Here is a 22121-nt window from a genome sequence, read left to right on the forward strand (position 1 = left end):
AGGAACTGTGAAAATTGCACTGTGACAAGTTTTAAAATAGCTATATGTGATTTATTTGAAAAGTGTATATGCTATTGTGATTATTCAAAGTTCCTAAAGTACCTACCTGCAATACCTTTCATTTGAAGTATTACATGTACAATTTGAACCTGTGGTTCTTAAAATAAACTAAGAAAATATATTTTTCTATACAGAAACCTATTGGCCTGGAATTGTCTTTGAGTGTGTGTTCCTCATTTATTGCTTGTGTGTGTACAAGAAATGCTTAACACTACTCCTTTGATAAGCCTACTGCTCGACCACACTACCACAAAATAGAGCATTAGTATTATCTCTTTTTGCCACTATCTTACCTCTAAGGGGAACCCTTGGACTCTGTGCACACTATTCCTTACTTTGAAATAGTGCATACAGAGCCAACTTCCTACAATGTCGATCCCTCCGGCAGGCTTCTTGATGCGGTCACGGTGGGTGATCTTATATCCTTTGAGTATTGCGGTGGGGTATTGGCACAGAAGTGGGGTTTAGCCAGGTCTCAGTAAGGAAGAGGCCCTCCGATGTGAGGGTTGACATGTGGTCCCAAATGTTGGTGGTGTGTTTGCATACTGAGTGTGTATTGAGAAGGGCGCATGCAAGTTGATATTTTTGTTCCAGTGGTGCCTTTGGTGTGTTTGGGTGGGGCTGGTTGGTAGGATAGTTTATGTGCTGCGGCAGGAGAAGTGGTACAGGTGAAACGTCCTACTGTGGAGCATGGGTCAGTATGGTGCATGGTCAGTATGAGCATGGGTCAGTATTGTGGCAGTGTTTGTTGCAGCATCTCGGCTCGAGGGTCTAGAGATTGGCAATGGTGTATCTTTAGGGCGGGAGGGTCAGGGTGCGCAGTGCTGGATGCGTGGACAGGTACAGTTGGGCTTGCCTTTGGCCCGTCTTCGGTGTGCTTGCTGTGCAGTTGCACTGCAGCCTGCATTAAGTAGATCCAGAGGTGGGCGGGGCTTTTGCTGGCAGGAAGGATGGTGGGTGGGAAAACCCAGGCAGGTAAACCTAGGTGAGAAAACCCAAGCAGTTTCACAAGATCAGGCTGCAACAAGCTGGAATTGGAGGTCACAGGCAAGTGGAAGACTAGGTGCTCAGGTGCTTAAGACCTGCAGATTCCTTCACAATTTCATACAGTCCCCCGTCATTTTCAACCTCTACATGGAGCCACTCGGTGCTCTACTCAGAGTGAACAGAATTGAGATTCACCAAAATACAAATGATAAACAACGCTTCCTAAAAGTCTCCTTGCTTCAGACATATGTGCCTCACACACTGCCTACACATCATCCAAAACTAGGTGTACACATCCTACCTGAAGCTCAAACCAAAGAAGACAGAATTTGTGTCTTTTGCCCAAAACAAAAACAGTACAAACCAGTCTCAACAACATGAATGTTGGCCTTTTTTTATTAATTGTTTTAGTGACGGGAAACAATGTGCATACAAATCTGTATGACCTGCACTGAGCAATTGCAGACATGCTATTACCCAAGGGTGATCTATGGCTACATGTACCACACTATTCCACCTTGTGCATGGTCTGATTTCTGTTTTTATTAACCTCTTAAGTATGGAAGCCAGGCAATGGGTGACACGCACTACTTCCCCAGTGTGTTTGTCAGTCACTGGTCGACACTGGGGAGGTATATAAAGGCCTCTCTGGTGCTCTGCACAAGAGTGATTCCTTTATTTTCTTTTCACCTCAGGTTGCTCAGGAAGAGCTTCCGGATCAGTGTATGTTTTACCTTCCTATAATGACGTTAAGTGCAGTGTGCGCTGATGTCATTACAACAAAGTGAAAGTTTAACAAACAGATGGGCGTGTTTTACTTTCACGGCATCAGTGCTTGGGATGAAAATCTCAGCCCCGAGCACTAATTATTTTGGGAGGGATATTGTTGGAAATCTTCCCTTTACAATGATATCTTTGCCCTGTGGATCCTTGCTTGGGATTGCCACAGGACAGTGATCCCCAAGCAGGGATCTACCCAACTAGATACCAGGGATTTTCAGGGAGAAGCTCATTGAGCAAGGGGTTGTGCCCCTCCCCGACTAATTTCAGTGCCCCCTCAGGGGCGCGGAGGAAGATAGGGGTACTTACCCAGATCTGCCCCCTGGGGGCAGAAAACCACTACACACCAGGGTATAATTAAAAAATAAATATAGGGCTGGGGATTGCCCATTATAAGCAAGGCCATGCCCCATCTCCAAAAATCTCTGGTCCCAGTCTTTCTGATCCCCCAGGGGGTGTCTGTTGGGGTCAGAAAGGGCTGCTTGCCATGGCCATGCCCCCATCTTAACAAGAGGTCAGACACACTTTCCACCTCCCCAGTGAGTCGACAGAGGCAATTACCCCTAATCTGACTCCCCCAGAGTTGGGGGGCAGAAAGCTCACTAGACACCAGAAAAAGTTTTATTCAGCTGTGCACCAAGACCATGACCTCAAGAAGCAGCAAAATATTTGTTCTGCCTCTCTCCCCACCTGAGGGGGTGCAGGAAGCACATTAGACACTAGCCATACTATAAAGACAAATAAAGAGGTGGAGGCTGCTCACTATGTGCATGGCCATCCTGACACCCCTAAAAGAATATGGGGACAGTCTTTCTGCAGGCCCCAGGTGGTGGTAGGGCAGATGGGGATGATTAACCACAATCTACCCTCCCACACCCCACTTAACACCAGGATACATTTTATTTTTTACATGAGTACATGGGGCTGCCAACTATGGGTATGGCCATGCCCCCACCTCCAAAAGAGCACAGACAGTGTTTCTGCACCCCAGGGGGGGCATATGGGAGCAATTACCCCAAATTGCCCCCACTGGAGGCAGAAAGCCCACTAGACACCAGGGTCTGCATTTATGTAGTATTTATTCTGGGGAGACCTCCTGAGCATGGGACTGTGCTCTCACCACCTTCACAGCCCAATAGACTTTCTGGCCCCCTTGAAAGACAGAAAGCCCACTAAAGACCAAGCATTTCAAAACCAAGATAAAATAAACAACAAAGAGGGTGTGCCAATCTTGGCACTAAGCCATATCCATGCCCCAGAAGGGGCAATAATGTCTTAATCCCCCAAGGTCGGACCAGGGATCTGCCTTCAATTTGCCCCTGAGAGAAGCAGAAAATACACCACAAATCAGGGAATTCAAAATGGCACCAAAACAGAAAAAAGGAGGATGCAGAAAACCTTGGCATCGAGCCATATCCCTGCCCCAGAAGGGGAAATTGTGCCTTTCTGCCCTTCTGGGGTCAGATAGGTTTGACCTAATTGGGGAGAATGATACAAGGTGCGGCACACCCAGCAGAAACTTATTATGAGCTTATATGCAAATCATCAACAAAGAGCAAAGTCCAACATCAATGTTTAATACATATTTGAAAGAGTCCATTCTTATTCAGCAATTTGAATACTTATTCTCATAGGTGTATGCATTTCTCAGTAGCGATGCAAATCAAGCTGTGATTAATAACACATCCATAGTACTACAATTCAAGCCAACACGTGTTTCGTCTTGGGAAAAACTTCAATCCAATCCCAAATGACTTCTTCAGGGCTAAAATTGTAAACAAATTGTTGAGTTAACAACCAAAATACCACAACTAAGTCTTCAAATTTGTCTACAAAAGGACAAGGTAATGGTAGAAATTCAAATTGTGGTTTAAACAGATAGCTGAAGTAATACCCCATAGTGTCTCATAACTTGTACAAATGTCCCAAATAACGAAGGGTGGAATGAGAACCAAAGAAACGCGAATAGTTCAAGACTACCATTAAGTACATTAAGTGAGAGTATAAAGCTCAAGAACAGACTACATGCCCAAACATGCACTAGCCGAAAGCTCCAATATTCAACTATGAAAACACCACTGTGTGTTCATTGACATGCAACAAAAAAATGTGGAAGTCATACCTCCTTATTTAACCAATTCCAACCGTCAATAATCAATATCCAATCGATGTCAATCGGTAAGTAAATAGTGAACTTTGGAAAACAAAAAATAAAAAATATAGAAGATAACTTCATTTATATCTCCTTGTTCAGGAAATGTTCAAAATGTCAGTAAGTTTATGAGACTCTATATATACAATTACCTATTGTCACATGGTTTGTATGCTCCAGTGAACAGTTTCACTTCTCAGTATTGGTAGCAATATTAATCTAGTGCAATAGCCAATTTTTGGCCTCAAATCTAGTAAGAAAACAAACAGAATAAATATAAATCCAAAATATTCTCCATAAAGTGGTCTACACACCTCGTAGACCATTAATAATTAATAAATAAGAGACCTCCAAATATTTCTTAGAATCATTATCTAGTTTAAACGCATGTAAAACTGAAGTACCAAAAGTATTAAGACAGCCTTCCCGTTTCCCATTGTCATGGAGATCCCTATCAATTATATTACAGAACCAGCGCCGAGTCTGCCCAAGGAATAAATCTATTTGAACCAAAACCGAAATAACCAATACTCGCCGTATCTCGAAACAAGCACGGTCTGTTCCACACACCTCTTTCTTGTATTGAGAGAAGCGAGTGCGCCACTCCCAACGCGGTCAGTGCAGCCGAAAACGCGAGTGCGCGACTCCCGATCCCGGCGTCTGGGACCCGGAAGTCGAAATGCACCCGATGATATGAAAATAGAAAACGGACTAGTGTAAGCACCAGCACAAAACTAAAAAACAGACTACCTCTAATATATAACTTCGGAGTAACTTTGTGATAGGTACATGAAGAGCACCGGTGTTCGCTGGCTCAAACAACCTATTACCAGACGTAGATCAAAACATCAAAAAAATTAATGAACAATGCTTGACTTGAATAGCACTGTACACTTAAGAATAACTTACTCATTCAGGAGATGTAATATCTTGAAATGGGATAACAACTAGAAAGACCATCATGAAAAACGAAGAAATGCACAATAAACCCATCTCAGGAAAACCATGTCTGACTATAAACTGAAAAAACCATGGAGTTTATTCCTCCCAAACCCATTTCTTTGTGTGGCACCTTCCAAATTCTAATGTCTCCACGCATAAGGCACCTTAAATATGTTCATAAACAGAACCAACTAACTCATACAGAGGTGGTCTCACTTATATGGGTCAGTGCTCGATCGTGACAATTTGGTATACTGTGTTAGTATGTAAAATAAAAGAAACCCCACCGACTTAGTTGAAGGATTTTGATTGATATCTCAAATGCTGCAAAGCCATTGACAAAAGGGAAAAATAATGTACACCAAATATCACATCCTATTTGAACAAAGGGAACAATAGTAATAAATAATTAAGTTGACCTGCAATAACTTAAATACATGGACAAGTTATCTTAAATTAGACCAGGAAGAATTCCAACTCCCTGTCCGAGTTGAGACCAGATTCCACGGCCCTCAATCTCATAATCAATAGTGCCTCACTTTGACGTAGGGCTAATTCCCTATTACCTCCCCTGAAATCTTTGGGGATGTGTTCCAGCCCAAAAAATTCAAAGCTCTTATGGTTGGTCTGTGAGTTACAGTTCATTATATGGATTACTAATGGATATTTCATGTCAACGTTGTTAAGTGCTCTCACATGTTCACCAATCCTAATCTTCAGTGCACGAATTGTACTACCTACATATATCTTCAGGCATTTACATCGTATGATATATACGACAAACGTAGTGTTACAATTAATCATTGAACAAATCTTGAAATGTGTTCTCCCATCGGAGAACTCTTTTACATTATGACAGGCCCAGCGGCACACTCCGCAGCTACCGCATCTAAAAAACCCCACCATTTTTGTGGAGAGCCATGTCGTCTTAGGAGGATTAACAGTAAAGCTTGGACTTAATATGCTTTTTAAGTTCCTGCCCTTACGAAATGCTACTGGTATTCTTTTTGGCAAAATATCCTTCAGTGATTCGTGTTGGGACAATGAACTCCAATGTTTATTCATGCATTTTTGCAGAATCAGCGAAGCATCATTAAACTCTGTAATAAATCGAACTATGTTGGGTTGATCAGTCTTCTTAATAGTGTTATCCTTCTTGAGTGTGTCATATCTCTTTAAACACTTTGCTTTGCGATGGGCCTTCCTGATCAACTTATTTGAATAGCCCCGTGCTAGGAATCTTCTGCTCATATTACCTAACTCATAAAAAAACTCATCATCTAGACTACAATTGCGTCTAGCCCTCACAAATTCTGCATAGGGAATAGATGCTATTTGATACCTAGGGTGCGAACTATCAGCGTGTAGTATGGAATTACAAGAAGTAGCTTTACGAAATAGTCTACTCTGGATCTTACCTTCACCAATGAAAATTTCAACATCGAGAAACTCAATACTTGTTGTGCTGAATTGATATGTGAATTTCACATTCAAATCATTGGAATTCAAAAATTCACAGAAATCAAACAGTTTCCTTTCACCACCCGTCCAAATCAAAAAACAATCGTCTATGTATCTTCCCCAGAATAATATATGAGTCTGCCATTCACTTGCATCAGGGCCCCAAATCCATTTGTGCTCGAACCACCCCATAAAAAGATTTGCATATGAGGGGGAGAATTTGGAACCCATGGCCACACCCTGCTTTTGTCGGAACCAGTCTTTGTTAAACAGGAAAAAGTTGTTGGTCAATATAAGATTCATCATTTCAATCAACATTTCAGTATGCTCCCATTAACTTGCTGATCTTGTGTGTAGAAAAAAACGAATAGCTTCCTGTCCTAGTTCATGATTAATACATGTATATAATGAAACCACATCCAAGGTTACCAACATCATGTCATTGTCCCAATCTACATCATTCAAAATGCTCAGAATATGCGTTGTATCTTTAATAAACGATGGTAAGTTGCATACTATTGGTTGCAGAAAACAATCTACAAATTCAGAGAGTTTCTCAGTAGGACCTGAAATACCTGAGACAATGGGTCTGCCTGGTGGAAAGGGCAAACCTTTGTGTACTTTGGGAAGCGTATAAAGACATGGATACCTAGGATGATCCACTCTCAGATACATATATTCATCTTTGTTCAAAAGCCCCTTCTCCCACCAAGTCTTCAATTTTCTATTTATTACATAGATTAGATTCGGAATGGGATTCACACATACCTTCTCATAACAAATTACATCATTAAGTTGTGATAAAATTTCATTGTCATAATCAATTCTGTTCATAAGAACCACATTTCCTCCTTTGTCCGCCTGCTTTATAATAATATCTTTATTCTGTTTCAAAGATGTCAATGCAGTTAATTCCTCAGAGTTAAGATTCTTCGCAAATTGCTTGTATTTAATCTTGGACAAACATTTATCGAAATCCTGACAGACCAAATCGAAGAATTTGTCAAAACAATTCAAATTCCCTGACCTAGGTATCCAGCCTGATCTTTTCTTAAAGCCACTGGACACACTCATGTCCGGATCAATGTCCAGATCATGTAGCATCCTTGATACGATACGAGGATCTTCATCTCTCTCTGCTAAAGAAACAATAAGTGCTGTATCATGTATCTGTTCGATGGACAAAGTGCTAGGAGTTGGTGTACACCAATTAGCACTTGAATTCATTGTGGGGTGCTGATGGTAGTATTTCCTAATTTTAAGTTTACGCACAAATTTGAATAAGTCAATCTTGGACCTACAAGGGTCCCCAAAAGATCTAGGGCAAAAGTTGAGTCCCCTAGCCAGAAGACTCTTTGCCCCTGTAGTAAGTTCAAATCCGGAATAGTTGATCACATTGATGGAGGTCGACCCATCATCTTCTAAGTTTTCTTGTTGTTGTCCCGAGATCTTGTTGTTACCCCATCCCGATCTCTTGTCCTGACTCCTTTTTCTTCTACCGCCCCTTCTTGTTTTTTTGTATTTCTGTTCTGAATAAGTTTGCCCCGTTTCATCCTCATAAGTTCTTGTAAAAAAATAGAGTTGCTATCAGTGCTGACACTTCCTGGGGTAGCTACACCCACTGTTCCATCTGCCTCACTGTCACTGGTGGCCGGAGTGCAGTTTGATGTTGAATCAGAGATATTTGACGTGCTAGGGCTCCTATGTGTCAAGTTAGTCTGAATTAAATGGTCATATTTGCTGGCAAAAGTGAATATTCTTCCAGTCAAATAGTCCTTTTCATCCCTTTTTAGTTTGCGTGCTTTCCTCTGTGTTATTTCTTCTTGAAACTTAAGTATAATCTCCTCTAAGATCTTATAATTTTTATCAGTAGATTCTTTTAGATTTAAACTCTCAATTTCTTTTTCAAGAATTAAAATCTCAGCCTGTAGTTTGGACACCTTTCTCTCTGCATTAATAATCAGTATTTCCATGAGTCTCATTGAACTCGCCGTTAATTCCTTATGCCACAGTGCCAGCAAATCCGGGTCTAAATCGTCGTATGTTGGAAATATCTGGGATCTTAATCCCCTGGGAATACGATTCAATTTAATGTATTGCTTCAAAGTGGCCCCATCCCACCATTTGGATAATTCATTTTTCTTGAGTTTTTCCAATCTAATAAATTTGCTCCTTAATCCTTCATTTTGTGTATGTGAATCATTACGCCATATATTTTGGGGTGTGGCCCCCCTCGCTAAACTATCAAACAGATCCTCTGCTATCTTATTCCTGTCCATGATGTGATATCAAATTGTTTAAACTAGATAATGATTCTAAGAAATATTTGGAGGTCTCTTATTTATTAATTATTAATGGTCTACGAGGTGTGTAGACCACTTTATGGAGAATATTTTGGATTTATATTTATTCTGTTTGTTTTCTTACTAGATTTGAGGCCAAAAATTGGCTATTGCACTAGATTAATATTGCTACCAATACTGAGAAGTGAAACTGTTCACTGGAGCATACAAACCATGTGACAATAGGTAATTGTATATATAGAGTCTCATAAACTTACTGACATTTTGAACATTTCCTGAACAAGGAGATATAAATGAAGTTATCTTCTATATTTTTTATTTTTTGTTTTCCAAAGTTCACTATTTACTTACCGATTGACATCGATTGGATATTGATTATTGACGGTTGGAATTGGTTAAATAAGGAGGTATGACTTCCAAATTTTTTTGTTGCATGTCAATGAACACAGTGGTGTTTTCATAGTTGAATATTGGAGCTTTCGGCTAGTGCATGTTTGGGCATGTAGTCTGTTCTTGAGCTTTATACTCTCACTTAATGTACTTAATGGTAGTCTTGAACTATTCGCGTTTCTTTGGTTCTCATTCCACCCTTCGTTATTTGGGACATTTGTACAAGTTATGAGACACTATGGGGTATTACTTCAGCTATCTGTTTAAACCACAATTTGAATTTCTACCATTACCTTGTCCTTTTGTAGACAAATTTGAAGACTTAGTTGTGGTATTTTGGTTGTTAACTCAACAATTTGTTTACAATTTTAGCCCTGAAGAAGTCATTTGGGATTGGATTGAAGTTTTTCCCAAGACGAAACACGTGTTGGCTTGAATTGTAGTACTATGGATGTGTTATTAATCACAGCTTGATTTGCATCGCTACTGAGAAATGCATACACCTATGAGAATAAGTATTCAAATTGCTGAATAAGAATGGACTCTTTCAAATATGTATTAAACATTGATGTTGGACTTTGCTCTTTGTTGATGATTTGCATATAAGCTCATAATAAGTTTCTGCTGGGTGTGCCGCACCTTGTATCATTATTTATTGGATTGTTTGAATCCATAAGGGTGGGGGGTGTTCCCTTGTGCAGGCACCCTTGTTTTCTTGGGTTGTTGGTTTACTTGACCCGATTTTTTGCTACTCATGATCTTGAGCGCCTGTGTAGCCCCAAAAATCTTTCACCCCACTAGTAAAGCTTCATCTAATTGGGGAGAATGCCCCACATCTGCCCCACAGGTCAGGAAGAAAGTCCACCTGTGTAGTGATATGTGTGTTTTGACCACTGACTTCGTGTTGCACCCCTTTGCACCTGGCATAGCTGTCCACTATCACATTAGTGGTCACCAGTTAAAGACTCCATTTTGGATGCCGACAGATGCCTCGAACGTAATATCGGGAGGATAGCGAGAGAATGTAGCAGTGATTTAGATAGATGGAAAACACTTCGTTTGATGTTAATGGGCCGAGTGGCAATGTTAAAAATGATCTCCTTACCAAAGTTCCTCTACGCTTTACAAAACACATACTACCAAATCCCCAACAGCCAATTTGGGGCCATAGATAGGGATATCAGACATTTCCTGTGGGAAGGGAAGCACCCGCGAGTTGCTCTAACTACGCTACAAGGCTGTCAATACGCGGGTGGACTGTCGCTACCTGACATCGAGGCATACTATTGGGCAGCCCATCTAATCAATGTTAATGACCGGACATATGCCGCACCTTCCGACTGGAAAGGCTGCAATGGGAAGGGAGATCCTGTAAGCAAATTTTATATGAGGGCACTGGAACCAGCCACTTCGCTCCAGCCACAAGAGTGACCTTGTTGGCCTGGAAAAGAGCTAATATGAAGATAAGATGGCATGGGCGCCCCACTATGGAGACCCCGTTATGGGAGGTAAGCTGGTTAAAATAAATTTAAAGGCTTAGAGGCTTCAGGGGCTGGGACACGATTGGGATTTCCAAAATTGGGGACCTGATGTTGAATGGCGGTCTCATGCCCTTTGAGTCTTTACAACAAGAATATGCACTAAACAAGACACAATATTTTCAATACATAAGACTGAGACATGCGTGGGGGAAAGAAGGTCTTGGGGGACAGGAATTCGTGGAACACTCCCCCCTAGAAAACCGCCTGCTAACAAATAAAATAATGGAGAGAGCAACATTGCTGGTATACAAAACCATTAATAGCAACATGCCAAACACCCTGATAACCCTACGTGCCAAATGGGAGAAGGACATAGGACAAATGGAAGAAATAGACTCTGAGGCTGCACTGATGTTCCCAAGGGAGGTGGCAATAAGATCCAGACTTCGCTTGATCCAATTCAAAATACTACACAGAGTATATTACGACCCACACAGACTATACAAAATGGGGAGGACCAGACACCCAAATTGTGTTAGAGGCTGTTGCGAGACCGGTACCTTTCTACACGTCATATTGGAATGCCAGGTGATAAGGGAGTTCTGGGAAGGGGTATTGGGGAAGCTATCAGGGGTATTGAATGAGAAGATTCCCCCAGATCCCAAATACATACTCCTGGGCATCCCCAATGACATAGATTTACCCAGGAGAAAGCTTCTGCAATGCGGACTTGGACTGATGGTTGCGAAAAGAGATATAGCTCGACAGTGGGGATCCCAGACCCGGCCAACTATGAATACCTGGTGATGATGGGAGAAAAAACTACATACACAATTAGGGGATGTCCGCAGAAATTTCAAAAGATATGGGGGGACTGGATAACATACTACTCACTTAAGATATAGTCAGAAAGAGGACATTTACCATAGGACCGTCAGGATAGACATAGAACGATCATTACACCTAAGGGGCTCCCAGATAGAATTTGACCGGAGGAAAGAGGGAATGCATTATAGGAAGGAGTGCTTATTGAAGGACTGTGTCATAAAAAGTGCTGGGGGGCATTGGAGGGGGGGGTGAGGGAGATTCTCTCCTGTATTTTTAGTTTTTGCCTGAGTTACATTATATCTCCGGATTTATTATGTCCGGGTTCAAAAGCAAATTAAAAAAAAGACTCCATTTTGTATTCAGCTTAGCCTTGGCTTTACTGCTACGTCAAAAGCTGCAAGTGGTTTTCCACGTTGTACAATGCGTATTCTGTCTTGTTTTTGTACTTTTTCCCACCAAGGGCTTTGGCTGATAAAAATGTACTCAGATGTCAGGGAACAGCCTTGTATTGGGTTGGCAACTTGGGATTGTGCTACATTCCGATGTGTTATTTTCAAAGCTAGCCGAAAGCAATCAGCATTTTCTGAATAAGTAAACTTCTGCAGGGAGAGGGAAGTCTGGAATTTTCCCTCTCTTGTTTGTTTTAAGTATAAGAGGCCGAGACCAAATGGACCAGGGACAGAGCAGATGTCAGGCGCATCCTGGAGTGTGTCATCCTTCCAGTTATGATAATTGATCTCTCCTTGATTGATTCTGGGATCTGTCGATTTGATGCTGATAGGTGAGAGAGATGAAGGAGTTTTGCCCTTGCCTCATGGTGATGCATACTTTTTAATTCATTATTTGCTTTGCATTATAATATAGATACATATATTTGCTGTGTGTATTGCAGTGGAGAATTATTTGTGTATGTTTTCATTTCATTGCTGTGACCATTTTTAAACGTGTGCTTTCAACATGCTAATATCCTTTTAGGAGCCTTGCGTAGTGAAATAATTAATGACTTCTTTGGACTAAGAAGCGCATTCCAGAGATTTTTGTCTGCATGAGTGTTTCAGCTCGGTCATTAGTGATGCAAAACAACCTAACATCAGGAATTGAGCCTTTGGGTCAAAAGAAAGTGGTGGGGTGATACACTAGCATTGACCAAATCTCCACCCTAAAAGGGACAAACTAGCTTCCCCCCCTCCCTTTTCAGGTCCAGACAAGACGTGTTCCCCAATTTGCCCTTATGAAGGGGCAGAAAGCCCACTGTATGGCAGGAATTTATGCTTTTATGTTTTTAAATCAAATAATGGGGTGGGTCTGCCCCATCCTCACCCCTAAAGCTTCAACAGTCTTTGTGCCCACTTGCGGACTAAGAAATCCCACCCCAATGGCAAGCTAGAATACATTTGGATGTTGTAAATACATATGGGCCAGGAGAGTGTGACTAACTCACAGTATCGTCCAACTTAAATAGTGAATGACTGCACTTTTTGGGTTTGGGTCAGCTGCCACCTTGGGAAACCTATAAGACCCACAATGTTCTGAAAGCTAGATACCTAGGAGAGTCCAGGGTGGTGTGCTTTGCATGCTTTCCACAATATTTTCTTACCCACAATGTCCTGCAAAATCTAAAACTTTCAGTAAAAATACACTCTTTCCTCATGTGTCTGTGAGGAAAACGTCTGCAATCGGTGGCGAGCCACAAATGTCCTACCATCAAGCATTTGCAAAAAATCTTACAATAATAATCTTACATTTATCCCTAAACTAAATATTAGTACCAAAACACATTATTTAATCAACATCATGGATCTATTCAATTTACAATAATTGTCTGCAGTGATCTTATTATTGGATACTTTGCAGGCTTTTGACCTTGTAGGTTGGGATTCTCTCTTTAGATTCCGTTCTTGCACCCAACCTCCCATGGTTAATAAGGTCACTCTCAAAGGGCCTGTCTGATTCAATTAGAATAGACTTAGAGTATATAGGATTATAAGAGGTACACAGCAGGGGTAAACACTCTCCCCAATAGTTTTTATTATGTTTCTGGAGCCAATAGCAATACAAATGCCTCGGGCAATAATGACATTAATTAATGGCAAAGCTTCGACTATATGGTGATGATACTGCAGTATGACTATGAGTAGACTGACATTATATAAAACTGGCTCTAGAATTGCTTCTTCCACTAATCTGGGCTGTGATTGAAGTAGCACAATACCTAAGCATTATTGAATACTACAGTTACTGCTCAGCCAAAAATTATTCAAGTCAGTTATAACAGATGCTCTAAAAGATATTTTGAAGTCATAGGACCATAAGTTTCTCCCATCACTTATAAAAGTGAATATGATAATGGATACATGGAAAGCTTTCTCACTCTCTGTCATGAGGAAAATTGCTCGTTACAATGTCCATTTCCCCACTTTTCCTGTTCTCAACTTTACCATCCTATTACAAGCTAAATATTTTCTCAAACTGGAAAGCTGAATCAAAAGCTTTGCCTGCTAAAAGCCAGGAGTTAGCCTTCAACATTTATATATGAATAAAAAGAAGGCAGAATTGCATTCCTTAATATTAGATGCCATTATGAAGCTGCTACAGCAAAATAGTGTTAGATTTTATATTAGGAACTGATACACAGCACCTGGGTAATTCATTGATTTTAATGTGAAAAATATTTAGTGACAAATAATCAACTTCCTTGCTTTGTCAAGATCTCCCACAATCTAAAAACTGCCATATATAAGGTTTTTCTAGACAGAAAAAAGGCCTTTCTAAAATCACATAACATTCCTTTGGTACACTTGTATATACGTTTAAGAGCATGTTGTGAATTAGCCCTCCTAACAGATCATAGATACCTGACAGCAAAAGTAGATAAGGGATCTATTAAATATTTTGTACTGTCGAATTAAATTATAAACTAGGGCTATTTTAAAAATGAAACAGTGCTCAAAATAAAAATATTATATTGCCAGATTGTTGGTTTTCTGCACACTTTCGCTGTGAAAGTAGTGACAGAAGCTGCCAATCTTGCTCAAAAAAACTTTTCAGACAGGATTGTTTTACTGGAGCTCGTTAATAGCACATATTTTTAAAATCTGTTAAAGACTTACTAGGTAAGAATAGGTTATCAAAAAATCAGACTAGTCATTTTTCCCTCCACCAGGTTGCAAATCTCTGAATTAACTTTTTTCTCTCTGTTGTGAAGAGTATGTAATTTGATTCAAAATGCATGCTGTTCTATTTGTGCCATCTAGGCACTCTCAATCTATTTCACAACCCTATTTTTGGTTTTCACAGAACACTTTAGATTACGGGTACTCACAGTCATTTTCTCAGGGGCCTAAAAGCTTGGTGTGTGATGTGACCAAGAGCCATACTGATGCCAGCGGGATGGTGGTTGATGGTGCAGTGCACTGTAAGGTGTGTGTAGGGGAGGCAAAGCATGTACAGCTACTGGGTGAATGAACTGCACAATTTGAAACTAGAAACCCTGGATCTATCCTGGCTTCCCCACTTGATGAAATTGCGTGTTCCTAGGCAATTGTTTTATTTGATTTTCCATCCTTTTGCTTCATTATCACATAAGAGGACTTCCAAATACATGACTTCAGAATGCACGCTAAACAAAACCTTCTCCTGTGTCTGATTTAATAATGTTGTTTCTGTATAATAGCAACCCAAGCAAACCAAAATGTGCACATAAACAACTGACTTGCCTCTTAGTTCATTATTGGCATTGTTGTCTGGGTGGGGGCGGGGCATGAATTTTTCTGAATTCATATTTGAAAACTATAATTTAAAAAATACTTCTCAATTTACTGATATAATCTGATGTACTAAGGTGAGACGGTTCTGCATGTTAATGAAATATAGTTTTTGAATTTAATTGATCATTTGTATACATCTTTGCTGCAAGATGTCTTTTAAAATAAAGGTGTTCCTAAAGTTAAGTGATGCAAAATACCCTAGTTACTTCCTTTCTTTAACTTCAATTAACATTTGAAGAAATTAATATATTTGTAAGTTTAGAGCTGAGTAGAATAAACAGCAGCCCAGTGCTGCTGTAAAGCAGGGGGCACATGTAAAGGTCAGAAGGGCCGCACGCGGGCCCCTGGCCGTACTTTGAGTATCATTGCCTTGGATAGTTTACCACATTAACCTACTATTATGGGGGACATGTGTGCTAATGTTTCACAACTACTAAAAGTACTTTCCTTCAACACTAAGCCTTTGTCATCCTGTCAAAAGGAAAACGACAGATGATTTGCCATTAAGTCAAGGGTCACATCCAATTGCTAAAGAAGACAAAATCAGGTTTAGCTGACTCCTTAAAACTTAGACACCAATAGATCAGTGACCGTTTTAGCTCACCTGCATATCACAAGAGAAATGAAGCTGTGATGCATCTCAGCCACTTTACACTAACAGGACAAATCAGGCAGATGGGTACTTAGTTTACCAAAAAAGGAGAAACTGTATTTTATGTTTTCATCAACACCCCAAACAAGGTCGACCTGGTTTCTGGTCTTCTCTATACAGAACCATCACACATTTCCAACAATGCAACAGCATAATATTAGGTGGTGATTTCAACTCTCAACAAATGGCACTCCTGCTCTTTCATCAAAGGTAAAATTCAGGCCCAAAAGATCACATGCCCATCTTCTGAACCTCTGCAAAAACACACGCTAGATATATGGAGGATTCATAACCCTACAGGTAGTGAATATACGTTTTAGTCACATCGTAAAGATTGATTATCTTTTAGTAGAGGACCCTCTCTCCAACAATCAGCTTTCCCACAAACAGAACCAATTGTGATTTTGGACCATGCGTGCATCTCATCAGACTTGAACCTAGGAGTATCTCCTTCATCATCAGAACAATGGACAATGATGAATTTGATTATACAGGACAAAGCAATGAAAGGGGGACACTCTTAAAGCCATGATAAAAGGATTCATGATTAACCTTATAATGGCCAAAAATAGAGGACGAGCTATGTTTAAACAAACTAGAGGGTAGAATTAAAGCACTGGAATTCAAGTTAAACCATACTAAGGGCTCTAAGGCTCTTCCCAAGCTGAAAGTCCTTAAATATGGATATAATAAAATATTAAGCACTGAAGCTCACAAATGAGTTGAGGTGAGAAAGCAGAAAAAATTAACAAAAAGAATGAAGCTGGTCAGTACCATAACTACTTAACAATTGAGAAGAAAAAAATCAACAAACACTCTTAAAAGACCAATAAAGCAAGACAAAATCTTTAAAGTTATATTTGCTTTAAAACTAGAAAAAGCTCCCTTTCCTGATGGGTTCAATAGTAATTTTTATAAAACATAAGCACAAACTTTGATCACACCCCTAGCCAAACTATTACTTAATTTTGCTGACATAGGTAAGATTAAGAGTTCAGCTTCTGTTGTGACAATAAATAGATATACAAATTGATAGATAAATAGATCAATAGATCAACCGATTATTTATACAAACTCTTGATTAACACCTACAAGGCATTGCACAACATAGGACCAGCATACGTCTACCACCGCTTCGCCTTCTATGTACCCAACAGACAGCTTCGCTCTTCCCAGCTCGCTCTTGCAACCTTTCCCAAGATCTGAAAAAGAACAGCAGGATGAAGATCCTTCTCCTACCTCACAGCCCGGACATGGAACACGCTACCTCTCAAACTCAGGCAGACCGCATCAATGAAGCAGGTCAGGAAGGACCTCAAGACCTGGCTTTTTGATTGAGCAGCACACCCGCAAACAGTGCCTTGAGACCTTAAAGGTGATTAGCCGTGCTTTAGATATTACTGATTGATTGATTATTTGCATAGTTACTTAAAACTGTATTCGCAACTAAATCCAACGTCTGGTGATATGCATTAAACATTTATAAAGACCTGATCAGATTGTAAACTAATATGAGATCTCATTTTCCATTGTCACTGACAGGGATTCTAAAAACTGTCTGTCACTTAATATACTCATTCAAAATAGCAAAAGACAGTCGGTAGCAAGAGGAGCCAATGTCCTTTCCCTTTTCTGGTGAGGCATTCTTCAGCTGGAGCTCCTGCTAAGTGGTAGTTGAGAGAGTCTGGAGCGGCTCCCCTGACTTTACTCCAAAAGTTTATGTATGCACCTCGTCTTGCCAGAGATTGTTTCAACAGACCAAACTCCAATCTAATTTGAGCAGGAGAGGTATTGTTTTGGAAGGCTGAATATGATCCTGTAGACTTTTCAGATTGTGCCATCCAAGGTTTGCGCATCTCTTTGTCTTTGAATCTCACTCCCATAGGTTATTGTGGGCAGGAGCTTGGCTTTCATTACTTGTAGGTGGGGGTAAATCATGGTCCGTTCTGGTCCGTTTTTAATCTTTTTAGAGATACGGCTAAGGCAAGGTCAATGATGACTCCAAGGTACTTATATTCATGTGCTTGCTGGTGCTGTGTCTTGCCCCAATACCACACCTGGGAAAGCTTCTGCTTGTTGCTAATTGACATTGTGCAGGTTTTTTCTGGCTACCGAATATAGCTGGGTTGCATTTATTAGTCACTGGAGCCCTACCTTGGTGTGACTTATCAGTACAAGATTATCAGGGTACATGAAGCACGGAAGCATCTTGTCCCCAATCCTCGAAGCATGCAGGTTGATGGCGTCAAGGACCTCTGCCAGATCAGCTAAGTACAGGCTGAACAGTGTTGGGGGCCAAGACACAATCCTGTTTCAACCCTTTGGTGGCAGGTATCTGCCTCAAGAGGTGTATACCTGTGCCCCGTTTCACCTGTACCCAGGTTTCAGTGTGGGGGGCTACAATCAGGTCCAAAAGAGACTGAGGGATGTCCCATGTTTCTGAATGGAAGAGTTCTTCCAATATTTCCTTCCATACCCGGTGGACTTGATTCTGCATCATCAGAAGTGTAGACAACAACTGCTTCAGGAAATCACTCTGTATTATTGTCTAGAACATTATGGGATGCGGTGAATAGTTACCTTCAGAAAAATAACACTCCATAAAATACTTTCTTTCCCATACTAATTATCCCTAGAGTAATATGTGAGGTCTATCCCTGTATGCCCTGACTCGCACATTATTCTTCTATTGCATTCATACACTTTAAAGATTAACCAAAAACCCCTCATTTCTTCCTTCCTTTTCTATTCTTCCTTTCCTATTTTTATCTATTAAGTAAATCATTTTCTATTTTTAATTAGTACATAGGAGTACATACAATTTCCGATGCTGATAATTGGTTTAGTGTGTTGTTAATGTTCTAAGCATATACTGGTAAATTGCATTTAATGTGCTGGACACTCTTACTGTGATTATATTATTATCTTTTATATTAATTTCTCTATAACAAATGCCATCTGTATCACCAATATAAATTTTAGTGTACATGAGCTGTAATGTCGGATATTTATATAATGTACTGTGATGCTGTATTATGAGTGTCTTTGTCAGTAAACACTTTTGAAATTTAAAAAAATAAAAAAATAAAATGTATGCTGCATTACACACAAGCATGGTGCATACATCTAAGAGCAGAATCTCTAATAGATGCCTTGGGTGCTGCAATGATAACACAGGAAATTGATTACACAAAATGTGGGTCAGTCCAAGCCTAGCAAAATACTGGGAAGCTATCTTTAGATTTACGTCTGAAGATGTCAGTATCTATTAAACATAACCCAGAGGCTACGATGTTTGAGAGTATAGTGCATGTGAGCTGTTTAGGAAAAAGTAACAGACAATTATTTTTATTCCATTGCTGATAGGCTGCTCATTAATAACTCAAAGGTGGAAAGAGGTATTAAATCACCCACACCCCCAAATTCAAGCACAGGAAAAAGAAAAAAATTCACATACATAAATTTCAGTATTGTGATGCCTTCAGAAATGGTGCAAAGAAAAAGTATGTCAAAATATGGAGTTACTTTGATTTAACGACCAAGGAAGCATAGCACATGAAACAAAGAAAAGAATGATGAGGGTGAGATATTTCAGAAATTAGCCATTTTATCTGAATCATTAGCACTTTAGCTGTCCACTTGAATATCTTCACCTGAATCGGAATCTTATATTTATATATAACCAAGACTCACTATAGTGCCACTATTTAGTGTATACGATTTTTTACGTAAATATGATATATTTTTGCATAATTACTAACTAAACTCAATAAAAAAAATACAAATTATATAAGCTGGTGGATACCTTTACACATTCAAAATTCAGTTAGATACCTGAGCCTTGTAAATTAATTAATTCAACCTTAAAGGCTTTAGCATCATAGTAGCTATGACTAACTTTGCTTTATGGAAATTACTCTGAAGACCTTGGTTTATACCTCTACCTGTATGACAATGCAAGCACTAGTTAGGTTATTTTTTCCTCTTTTATCTCTACCCCTACATCCAAGCACTCTAAGTTGTGAATCTGACTTTTTAGGGTTTGATAGATAAATGTGTAGTGGGAGATATTAAACTCATGTCCTATGAAAAGGTGCAACATGCATTCTGCGCTGCATAACTTAATAAGGTGCATACTGGTTACATTTAAGCTATAGCGTTTACATGGAAGGATTCAGGAAATACGGTAATCAGCAACATAGGGGCTACTGCCAAGAGATGAAGCCGTGATAGATTCTACATAACTGCATACAATGTGCTCCTCTATACAGGAATGTGGCAGAGCACAACAACAGAGTGACATAAAGCCGTGGGTAGCTTTTGAAACAGTCATAGTAAAGCTCTCGGGCCCCCTTATATGCATAACAAAGCAAAATCATAGTGCAGTCTGTTCTTTGCTTTACCTGCCTGCAAAGCAATGTTTTCTGGCCATATGCTGCTTATCCTTCTACTTTATGAAAGGTAACAAACTGAGTATCAGTGCACCTTACAAAACTTACCATGCTTGCCATAATCATTGAGTCCTGCAGCAGTGATGTCCACGCTATGAAGCTTACAGAGGACACGGTTCATAGCTTCATAGATGGCTCTTCGCTGAGATGGCTCCATCCCTGGTAGGGCAGGGTTAGTGTAGAGCTGACCAGGGCAGTACTCCATCAGGAAAAATGGGGTTCCAATTACACTAAGAGGTTGGAAAAAGACAGGGTATTCGGTTTTCTTCGAGCTGAATAGGCTTCCTTCATTATTATATATATATAGTTCTGTCATTAGTATCTATTGATTTCACACAATTTGTAAATTGAATCTTCCAACAATTCCAAGAAACCAGTGCTTTAAATGGGCCGGTACTGTCCAGTACTGAGTACCGGCCCTTTTTTATTTTGAGGGGGAGGGTACATGCACTTCTTAAGGAAAACGTAATACTTTTAATTGGAGAGTACCGGCACTTCTCAGAAACAAGCAGGTACTCTGGCACAGAGTACCTGCACTTTCATTTTTCCATTTCAAGCACTGCAAGAAACATTAATAAGACATGGACAATTTATATAATACAGCCCCTGACGTTTATCCTATTTCACCCTTGTTTCGTTTTCATGTTGCTTTGAACATCTACTGTGTAGTTACCTGGAATCTTCACACAAAATGAGAACCTTTGGAACAGGGACACCAGCTTCATCAAGAGCCTTCATTATTCTGCATAAACAGAGAATCAAAACAGATATCTATAATATTATTTTCTTATCCCTATTAATTGTCATTAAGTTACACACAGAACTATACATATTTCATGAATTTTCAAAAGGAATCAATTTACTATGTACCACACGCATTTCAAGTGCAGAGGGCTAGTAGGAATTTAATGTACCCAATCCGGCTCGCTGGGATTCAGAATTAATCAGGTGTGATAAAGTACAACTATTCTTAATTTTTACAGAATAATGTGGATTTTCGTGCTTAATGCACCAAAATGTGCATTTGACAGTAATAACTGGGCATCTTCCCCTGTTACGGTGTGGCAGATTTTACCTGATAAAATTTCACAGAGAGGTTAAAACTTTATCACGCTCAGTAATTTCCAGACGCAATAAACATTGTACCACGTATAACTGCAATCCCTCTGCAAACGGGTATTTACACAGGAATAGTAATTTTACAGGCCACTTCGAGTCACGTCCTATGAACCCTTAGCGCCAACAGTAAGGCTACTGAAAATGATGATTCAGAAAGGTCATAAAGTGTAGCTTAATTATCGATAAGTTTCTAAGCACCACAATGATTCCATATTGAATATGACTGCGCTGATCAGTTCTTCTAGGCCCAAAGGCTTACTAAGGAATAAAAACGGTCTTCTGAGTGAGAATACTCAGATGTAATGTCTTGTTGGTTCATGTCATATATGTCTTTCGGCACACTGTACTTGGTCACTTATTAACAATTTAGTAGAGATCTTATTTGATTTTAAATAGAAGTATTTTTCAATTAAATTACTACAGCAGTAGATTTGGCAGGCAGTCCTGGTCAATTTATGCTCCAGTGGATCACCATCAACCTTTAATCCATGTTATATGGTAGTTTGGGTAGTTAATATTATTCTGCTTTTTGAGTTCCTCTGTAACCAGGCCTTGTTCATTGTCAGTGTTAGCAGTCCTGTCATTTCTCCTTCTGGCCTCCTTTTGCTTATGTTGCCCGTTAACAAATTTTTTCTGGATTCTATATACTTTTAGCGTGCTCTACCAACAAAAGTTGCTATTCAAGCATTGGATGAATTCTAGTTTAAAAGAGGCATGGCATATTCTTCTACACTGTTATTTAATATGG

General features: G+C 39.8%; 1 protein-coding gene across 3 annotated transcripts in view; it reads right to left on the bottom strand.

The window, feature by feature from the left end:
* Window positions 1–22121, bottom strand: part of ACAD10 (acyl-CoA dehydrogenase family member 10) — a 363878-nt gene that overhangs the window by 146239 nt on the left and 195518 nt on the right. For all 3 annotated transcript variants that reach the window (XM_069214832.1, XM_069214834.1, XM_069214833.1), the window contains 2 exons: window positions 20928–20996; window positions 20303–20484 (listed from right to left, as the gene is read on the bottom strand). In XM_069214832.1, coding sequence (XP_069070933.1) covers window positions 20303–20484; window positions 20928–20996 — 251 coding nt within the window. The remainder of the gene's footprint in view (window positions 1–20302; window positions 20485–20927; window positions 20997–22121) is intronic.

Source organism: Pleurodeles waltl, chromosome 11 (genome assembly GCF_031143425.1).
Source record: "Pleurodeles waltl isolate 20211129_DDA chromosome 11, aPleWal1.hap1.20221129, whole genome shotgun sequence".
Lineage (NCBI taxonomy): Eukaryota > Metazoa > Chordata > Amphibia > Caudata > Salamandridae > Pleurodeles > Pleurodeles waltl.